The 10,082-nt window shown below is 45.2% G+C and overlaps 1 protein-coding gene across 1 annotated transcript; it reads right to left on the bottom strand.

Moving 5' to 3' along the window:
* Positions 1-2,617: 2,617 nt before the first annotated feature.
* On the bottom strand, positions 2,618-9,794 carry LOC130484216 (patched domain-containing protein 3-like). Its single transcript, XM_056857117.1, has 4 exons — positions 9,003-9,794; positions 6,431-6,552; positions 5,065-5,210; positions 2,618-4,146 (listed from the first exon to the last, which is right to left on the bottom strand). The coding sequence occupies exons 1-4, from the start codon at positions 9,792-9,794 to the stop codon at positions 2,618-2,620; spliced, it is 2,589 nt and encodes an 862-aa protein (XP_056713095.1).
* Between the last annotated feature and the right edge of the window lie 288 nt (positions 9,795-10,082).

Consider the following 10,082-nt stretch of genomic DNA (forward strand, 5'->3'; position numbering starts at 1 on the left):
TTGTAAAAATAATGTGGCCAAGGTTAGCAATAATGTTGAATCACATAAGGATTCGTGTTTATTTGTAGGTCAGGAGAAGGAGCTCAGTGAGGAGGAGGAAAAGAAGGGAAAGTTATCTGTTTAAGTTGAGCTTGATGATCAATTGGTTGAAAATTACCCCAGGCATAATAATAGAGGGTCTTTTGCATTCTTCCTGCCATTATAAAAGTCAGTGTAATAATCATTTCATCTAACTTTTAAACTGGCATTCCTAATGTGAGCACTGAAGTCACCAAACAATATTACTTTTGCCTTGGGATATTTAATCTCAAATTCACAGATGTATTTTTTTTTTCAAATCAGGCCAATCAATGCTCATAATGAAAAGGTGAGGTGTAAGGAGGGATATGTACATTTACAGCCAAAATTATCTCTTTAAAAGTCAAGAGAGCCAGCCATTGCTAAGGATCTAAAGGAAGAAGGAGTGTTACAACACACTTCAATGAAATGGAAATCAAACATGCCAGCTTTCCTCTTAGGGCATCCTTTAGTAGATTGGTGGGGGGTAGATTAAGCATGTGAGGAATCCTTTTTAGATTTGAGTCTGGTGTAAACCAGGTCTCTTGGATGAAAACTATAACATCTTATGAAATGTAAAAATGTGGAGTCCTAGGTTTTATTTAACCATCCTGTCGTATTGAAATGATTTCCAATAATGCTCACTCTGGGTCCCTGGATGTCTGTTTAGTTTTTCTGTTTTGTCCAAGCTCCCATTAAGTTCCACTAAAATTGATCCATTTTTATATATGGGCACTGGAACCAATTTAGAGGCATCACCTGTGAGGCCTACTGAGTGAGGTCCTACCGTACCATTCTCACGATTCTCTAAATACCAATGGAAGAACCCTTCTGCAGAGGGCCCTGAAGTGTTTATAGAGGGTGAGCAAACCCAGGTAGCTTGCCATTGAGAGTCACGTCTAGTGACTTAGAATGGTCTGATGCTATCTGAACTGAAGTGAGAGGAAACAAAGAAAGTCTGGCAGTATCTCACATTGGGCTTGGCAAGACAAGATGAAGAGATAGGACTTAACAGGGAAAGGCTAGGTAAACGAAAACTCTTTTAATTTCAACCCATTGGTTCTGGTCTGCTTCTGGGGCAACAGAAAACAACTCAGCACCATCCTCTATAGGACAGCCCTTCAAGTAATGAACATGGTTATCATATTACCTCTCAGTCAACTCCTCTCCCGGCTAAACATACTGAGTACCTTCAATCTTTCCTCATAGGACTTGGTCTCCAGACCCCTTACCATCTTCGTTACCTCCTTCTGGATGTGTTCCAGCTTGTCTACATCCTTCTTAAATTGTGGTGCCCAAAACTGAACACAATATTTAATGAGTTTAACCTGTTATGGTAATAATTTAAGACAAATAACTGATTTTGAGAAACTCATAAATCAGCATCTAGATCATTTATTTTCAGTGAGGTATAAGCAAGTAATTAGCAAAGCACTAATGTAAACACCAAATTTTTTAAAAAACTGGAACTTTGCTCTAGGATATGAAATAACAACATAAGTATGGGATTTTGCATTTATGGTAGGATCAAGGTTTACTGTTTGCCTAATCTTTAGGGGAAATTGATGTATGATGGTACATCAGCTTTATGTAACTTCAAAATTAATTCCCAAAATATATAATGCTTGTTCTGGCTCCTGTTGGTATTGTAATCAAGAATCCACAGATTTTGTCCACATGTGGAGGCATGGTCCAAGAGTGAACAGATTTTGGTGCATTGCAGTTTTGATTAGTGTTGGTTTTGAAAGGGCTGTTAAGAATCCTCTATCATGTATGTTATTAAGTTATGTTTCTGGAATTCCAGAGAAAGTACAACTAATTGTCTTAAATCTGATCACTGTCATGTGCTTAGTCTTTGGATGACACTGGAAATCAAAAGAGTCTCTTGAAATCAAGGAACGGTTAGCCAAAGTAAAAGAAGTGTATTTAATGATAAAGATTACAACACTTCAAAGAAATGAGAACATTGATGAGATCCAGTCAGTGTGGGCTAGTATAATAAACTGTATTCATTTGAAACTTGTAGAAAGAACAAATTTTTGTTAATTGTACAATTGTTAATTGTATGCTTTCTTTTTTTTCTTTTTGTGTTATTTTCATGTAAAAGAAGATGATAGTAATACAATTATTTCTTTATAAAATTGTTTTTTCACAAGGGAGTTTAATGGAAAACTGTTTATTTAAATCTGTTGACATAATTTTTTGATGCTGAAACTGATTAAGTGTGATGGACTTACAGCATATTCCTGAGGCCACAGGCGCGCCATGGCGGTGGGGCGAGGAGCAGCAATGGCGCAGCTGGGAGGCCATAGAACTGTGTCTTGGCTTGGCCAAACAGGACACTGAAGCAGAGAAGAGAACTCAGTTTTGATCAGTTGACAATCACTGCCACCCAATGCAAAAACCTCCGCTTTCTAATGTATCTTGCTATGTAATGCACAACAATGCCTGTTAATCCTCCCTCAACCTTCTTTAAACAGAGTCGTGTAGTCGGCAATTTCATATCTCCTGCAATTCTAGCAGAATTTTCATAGTGCTGCCCATCAATTTGCTGCTATCTTTAAAGTCTTTCATAAAAGCCAAAGAAGGTTAGAAACACAGGAATAAAAATGAGACCATGAAGAGCTCCAAAAAAAATAACCAAGAACATTATCTTAAAAAACGTTCTGAAAATGTAAGTGGGTGCAATGGAGAGCACCAACACTCCCACAATGGTGGAAACGGCTCCCTGGACAATGGGGTACCCACGGTGGTGTAGAGCATCCACTGCCTTCTCATTCATGCTGGGTTTCTTACTGGAAACAAACGCGTAAGAAATATGAGCAGAGAAGTCCACCGAAAACCCTCTGCAGATAATGAGGTTTATCATGGATATGGAGTCAAGCTGGACATTCCAAAAGGCCATGAAGCCAGTCACACCGACAATAATAGAGGCAACGGCAAAAGTTACCCACAGCGAGCACAAAGGATTGGGAATGAGCAGCAAGGAAATTATTAGCATGGCTCCAGAAGCAATCAGAACGTTTTGAATGGTATTCTGAGCTATCACAAGGTACTGATCAAAGTATATAAAAGCAGGATGATAAACTATTAGTGGTAAGTGGCATTCTGCTGCAAGGCCTCTCAGTTGACCTAAAAGAGTTTGCTCATCAATTGCTGTAATTACGTTGACTGTCTGTATGAAAAAACGGGAAGCTGATATTTCCAGGTCAGTAAAATTAACATCCCACCGAGCCTCTGGATTCATTTGGAACAGGGTAGGTAAATTACCAATGAAAGAACTACGATCACCAATATTTAGAGACATTTGGTTAGCAATTGATACATACATTCTCAACCATGACTCTGATAAATACTTATTAACATAAGTTGAATTTTCTATCGACTTCATGCAGTTCTCAAGATCTGCACGAACACGTGGATTCCAATATGGTATGCTTTCAGTAACAACGACCATCACCCTTTGACCATACGCTTTAAAATACCCCTCGTACCAGTTATAATACTGAACAATGTAAGAATTATCATTCGCTAGATTCCGAAGATCTATACCTTCCTCAACCTGAGTGCACCCATAAATACTACTCCCTATGTAGCCAAGATATAGGACTACCACAGACACCTTAATCAAGGGATGCATAAGAAAAGGACCAAAATACTTTCTAAAGAATTCATTCATAGGATGCTCAAACTCTGCCCCGGTGGACTCATCATAAGATCCTCCCACACAGCACATGTTGTAAGCAGAACCACGAGACTCGTCAGTTTCATTTGGCACTTTCATGAATGTGAGCCAATGTCTGTTGCTTTCTTCTCTTCTACCGTTTAGAGCAAGGATTGCCCCAAAGAAGGTCAAGTTGTATATGTAGCAGAAGATGAAAGCTGTTCCTGTGTAGATGCAAAACGACTGAATCGATGGGAAGGCCGTCGCAATGCCAATGTAGATGGCTAAAACGTCAGTAAGAGTTGTGATGGTAACACACACGGCCGCCTTTGCATAGGTGTCGGCCATCCGATCCTGGACTGTGTCCTTCACCTTAGTCTTTTGCCAGCAGGACACCATGATGAACATGTCATCAACACCAACCCCTGAAGAAAGAAAAAGGATCTCATCAGTTTCCACATACTGTATGAGAAGAGAAATTTGTGTAATCTTATATTGCCGACCTACTGCCAATTTTGGTGAGTGCTGAGAGGCGGCTACCTAACTAACGGAACCCCCCTTTGCTATGCATGATTAACCCTACTCCCTCCCATTAGGAAAGCATGCAACTGAAGACGCAGACGGCAGTAGCTGGATGGAAATGACCACAACTTTATTGGTTACAGCAACAAGGCATTTGCCTGGCTTAGGGGCCTGATTGGTGAACATTGGCTTGCCTATTGCCAATTCCCAGCTGACCTGCTGCGACCGAACTGAGGTGGCAGTATCCGAGCTGGGCATGACCCAAACAGGCCTCCCCCCAAATCTCTTATTGGGATCCTCAATGTAGGGAAAAAGAGGCACCCAGGCCAGCTTCCCCCCACCCCAAACAGGATCTGGCCCCATGCCATTCCGCCAAAGTTGTGGCAAATGAAACTTCCAACAAAACCACACAAAGAGGGAAGTTGGGTGGGACAACCTAAAGCCGATTGAGGAATGGAGCCAAGAGAGGCCCCTTTTATGCTGGAGAGCCAGACCTTAGTTGAAAAACCCAGGTCCAACTTCCCAGCAAGGCCCGCCCCTTGCAGCCCCAGGCCCTGATTGGCCTGTTTGAATTAGGGGTCGGGCATAGAAAAAAGTAAGCTCATCAGCAGAATGAGATGAAGAAATCTAAGTCGAAGTCTGATTTATGATCCATGTTCATGTTTGGAGGAGAAGAAACATTAAGAAGCTACGTAGCAAGCAAAACTCAAATATGGTTATAGAGTTAAGGAGGTAGATGTATGTTCTCTAATGCCTGATCAGACATAACCATCCAAAGGCATAGTGATGCGTACAGTACCGGAAACAGGGTTTTTACTTACCAAGTATAAGAAACGGTGCATTTGCGACTGTAATAACAAACGGGACCCCACAGTAGAGCAACAATCCAAAGCTGCTGAGAACAGCCAAGCCTGACGACAACACACCAAACGCTGCAGCCCACACTTTTGTTCGTACACAGTCTAGTCTGTATTAGAAGATTAGAAAAGTCTTTTTGAACAAAGCTAGAGTAAGGCTGTTGAAGTTCAAAGGCACTCTCCACCACCACAAGACATGGAAGTTTCATTAATCTTACTGATGGAGCCTCACATTTAAGTAAGGCCATTGGAAGCTCCGCTGGCTGCTTGTGTCTCGCTGCCTGGCTGCAGTGTTGGCCAGTCCAGGGAGTGCCGTCCCCACCAGACCAGCACCAAACCTGCCACTTTAGTTAGAACTTTAACAGACTGTTCAGACCAGGTCTATTTAAATAAGCCCCCACTCCCTAATACAGTAGGAAGCAGACAGAAACAGGACTCTCTTAGGCCATAGTTGGGATAGTCCCCAAAACATTTTTGCTCGGCCCTGAAGCAACCAGCTAATCGCATTTAATAACCTACGCATTAAATATCCAAATAAATCCACACCAAATGTTGTGACATGTCCTACTTGTTTCTTGTCCATTAAAGGCAACTCTTTCTTGGACTGGATTACTCATTTAGCTATCACCAGGGCTTGTAAAGATCCAGAGAGAAGGAATGTACCCAAACACTGCAGTATGTGGATTAAGATCCAGTGGATATTCTACTGCAATATTAATTTATCTATTAACTTCCAACCAAAGTGTCCTGATAATCAGGCACATCCATAATAAGTGTGTCAGATTTACTCCTGGCTGCTTATACCGCCAACATGTATCCAACTCCAATAGCCCCAATTTGAGGAACCAATTAGGGTCCAAAAAATTGCGAGGAATAATCTTATTTCTATCAAATGTAATCTAACATCCTTTAACATTATACAGTACTTCTTTCCATATTGTATATTGAAATTCTGACCTGAGAGGGAAAGATCACATTCTAAGTGTAAATCTCTAAAAAGTTTAGTGATATCATAGGTTAACAGCTGTGTTAATGAAATGATACCTGATTTGGCCCATGTGAGCCATATGAAAGATCTGCCTTTGATTTTGATATTATGGTTGTTCCACAGTGTCAATTGTATGTGCATACAATTAAGTTCATTCTTTGCTCTTCAACAAGCATTTAAACCAATTTCTATGCTTTCTTATATGTATTGCATATTTCATGGATTTTAAGAGAAATATACTTGTGAGTTTTTTTACAATTTTAGTTAACTAATGAGAACATCACAAAATCATACGATTACTAGAAAATTTAACCTTCCCAGCCCCAGAAAATAAAAAATTACCTTGAGCATGAATTAATTGAAAACAATATTGTTAAAAAATATGCGATGGAAAACAGAGGGACCACTTCCTTGCCATTTTTTTCAAACTCTTCCTGTCTGGAAATGGAAGTAAAATAAGCCACCTGCCATGAGGGACATAAGGAGAATCAACTGTTAAAAAAAAAATTCTCTTAACAAAAGTTCTCAAAGAGAGAGTACCAGTAATCATAAAGTTCGCAAATATCAGTTCTTTCATCCTTCCCCGCCCCCCCAATCAAGTTAAGAAAACTGTTAATAACCTTCAAGGTTCTGACTAATCTGACCTTGATCCCTCAACCATCAAGCTACGAAAGCACTCAGTCTTTGGGACAAGCTATATTATATGTGAGAGGCGAAATGATTGGAAGTCCATTATTTGGCAGCTGTATTTGAGGACCAGACAAAATGTCTGGAGTTCCCGTTATATAGTGTAGCCCTCAGAACCAGGCTGAAATGGATCCAGAAAAAGAATTCTATTCTAGAGAGCTACGTTTTCCATAAATTTAGAAATCATAGAAAAACAGTGTTCCCCCCCCTTGCCCAGAAAAAGAACAAGAAGAAAAGTTGGTTTTTATATGCTGACTTTCTCTACCACTTAAAGAAGAAGCAAAGCGGCTTACAATCACCTTCCCCTCCCCACAACAGACACCCTGTGAGGTAGGTGGGGCTGAGAGAGCTCCAAGAGAGCTGTGAATAGCCCAAGGTCACCCAGCTGGCTTCATGTGTAGGAGTGGGGAAATAAATCCAGTTCACCGGATTAGCCTTCGCCACTCATGTGGAGGAGTGGGGAATCAAACCCGGTTCTCCAGATCAGAATCCACCGCTCCAAACCACTGCTCTTAACCATGCTGGCTCCTCAAAAGACACTTTGCTAAAGCCTAATCTTATTAAACAACATAAAATATATCATTTATAACTTAGAGCCCAATCCTAAAGAGGGGGGCAGATCCACAGCGGCCAGGAGCACTGGAGCCGCCCCTCCTCTTCAGAGGCTTCCCAGCTGCCAGGGAGCCTAAAAAAGGATTAAAAAAAACAAAAAAAAATTAAAATGGGGAAAATATCCCATTGAGACCAACAAAGCTGCGCCACAAAAAGGGTAGCGTAGCCCTGGCTGCCACTGCTCAAGGGGGCGTGCCCGTGGTGAAAGGGTTGTAGAAGCTGCCTAAAGGCAGTTCCCCCCCTAGGAACGCTCCCCCCCCCACATACCAACTCAGGCTTTCCCTCTTGAGAAAGCCCTGCCAGCTTGGCTGAGCTGGCAGTGGGGGCCGGTGGTGCCTGGACGCCAGCATGTTTGCACCTGTGCTGGCGTAGGTAACACTTTATTCCATGATAAGATGGCATCTACGCCGGCGCTGGGTCACACTGGCTCCAAAGGAGCTTCGCCCCCATTTCACGAATGGGTTGTTAGAAGAAAAATGTGTACAATTTGGCATATTTATGAAATTTAAGAGTATAAATGCCACAGCTTTTTACAAGCAAAAATTTTGAGTATGCCTGATACTAAAGGGAGAGACAACACTACAAGTCTTCACAGCTATTATTCAGAAAATAAAGGAAGTGTTATCACGGGGAAGACACTTTTTCATTAATTTTTTAACACATGGGGACCTGTTACTAAAGTAAATGAGAGAGGCAAAAACCATTTCTGGCACCATATTTATTTATTTTCTGCACAGAATTCTGCTGAGAGGTGCTAAGCCCCCCCATCAACAATCCCCCTGCAGATCATATAACAGCTAGGGTACAGCTCTGGACAAAATAATGGAACAAAATATAATATGTTCCCAAAATAAAGCCCACAATACTGAAAAATATATGACATGATATCCCAGAGTTTGGTAGTAGGTGAGTTTTGCCTTATCTGATGATTATTACAACACACCCGTCCAAAGCAGAAAGGATGAAGATGTCTCACAAATAGCATTTTGACCCAAGGATCACGTATTGATGAATGGCAAGGCACTACAGCAGAATTTAGAAGTATATAAAAACAAAGATTAATCTTCAAGTCAAACTTTATTTTGCCATCAAGTTGCAGCTGATTTATGACAACCCCTAAGATTTTCAAGGCAAGGAAGGTTCAGAGGTGGTGTTTTGCTTCCAGGTCATGACGCTGGGATTTCTTGGTAGTTTCCCATCCAAATACTGACCAAGGCTGACCCTGCTTAGCCTCCAAAGTCTGGAGCGATAGGGCTAGTCTGGGGCGATCCAGGCCAGGACACAAGTCAAGCTCGTGACAAATCAACATCCTCTCTTGGCGGGGCACATCTGTAAGCCAGGATTCCTTGAAGATTTTTTCGCAGCGCAAGAGACCCCCATCAGCCTTTGCTGGGTCCCAGGCAGGCACCATGGGGATCCAGTACAAAATCCGGATACCCCAGTAGGAAGGCGGGTGGAATAGGTTATGGGCAACTTTTAGTCCACGAGGCACATGTTATGGGAGCCATCCTAAACCGGTCTACTCACGCGTAAGTCCCATGTTGCTCACTGGGGTTGACTCCCCCAAACGTGTCCTGCAGCCTCAGCCTCCAGCCTGTGCCTTGGTTTCACTTACCCGCACCGAGGTGAGCTTCAAGGAGGCCAGCACGTCGGGGATGCGCTGCAGGAAGGCCCGCAGCCACCTCAAGCTGGCTTCGCGCCGCGCGGGATCGTCCTCCTGCAGGTAATAGAGGAGGCGCAGAGCTTTGGCGGCCCGGAGGGGGCGGCTCTGGTCTTCCGCCGGTCCCGCGTCCACCGTGACGCCCCCCAGGAAGGCTCCCAGGAACATACGACGCACTTGCCAGACCGGGAAGGTGAGGTAGTCCAGCAGGCCTCCGATCAGCCCCGGGTCGTTGCCGATGGTGCTCAGCAGCGGGTTGGGGCTGCTGCAGGTGCCGCCGCTGCGGGCGCACACCTGCTCGTAGGTCAGCCCGTCGGCGCGGAAGCCTCGCACGGCGGCGTCCAGCGCCAGCAGCTCGCCGAAGGCGGCCCGGGTGAGGAGCGTGAGGTCCGGCTCGCGGGCCACGGCCACGAAGGCCACGAAGGCCCCCTCGGTGGCCAGTCTCTGCGCGGAGAAGCGCTGGGCGTCGTCCGTCGGGAAGCGCTCCTGCGCCAGGCGCCGCTCCGCCTTGGCCGGACCCCCGCGGGGCGTGAACTGCCCCTCGATGTCGTTGGACTCCCGGCTGGGCAGTTGGGCGAAGCCGGTGCCCAGCGCGGCCGAGAGGGCCACGGGCAGCAGGAGGAAGGGCCAGGGGTGGGCGCCCACCAAGCCCCCCAGGCGGCCGAGGGCGCGGGAGAGGGGCCGCTCCACGCAGTCCGTCCGGCATCGGCCGCGGCCGCCCCCGGCGCCTTCGGGGTCCCCCTCCATCCTTCCCAGCCGGGTTGGGAGGGCCGCGCCCCCCCCAGACCTGCCCTGCCCTGCCCTGCCCCACTCGCGTTCTCCGCACGTTGGAAGGCAACGGGCGCGCCCTCGAGTCTCGCTGGAACGCCGCTGCCTGCTGGCGCCGCCGTTGTGGTGGCGCCGACGGAGCGACCCGCGCGCGAACTCGCCGCCCCCTGCCCGGCCAGCCCCCTGCGTCGGAAGCCCAGCCCTCTCCCCCCACGTCCAGCGGCGAGCCCCAAAGCATTGCTGCCCTTATCAAATGCGGACGAGACC

This window comes from Euleptes europaea, chromosome 11 (assembly GCF_029931775.1).
Source record: "Euleptes europaea isolate rEulEur1 chromosome 11, rEulEur1.hap1, whole genome shotgun sequence".
NCBI classification, from domain to species: Eukaryota; Metazoa; Chordata; class Lepidosauria; order Squamata; family Sphaerodactylidae; genus Euleptes; species Euleptes europaea.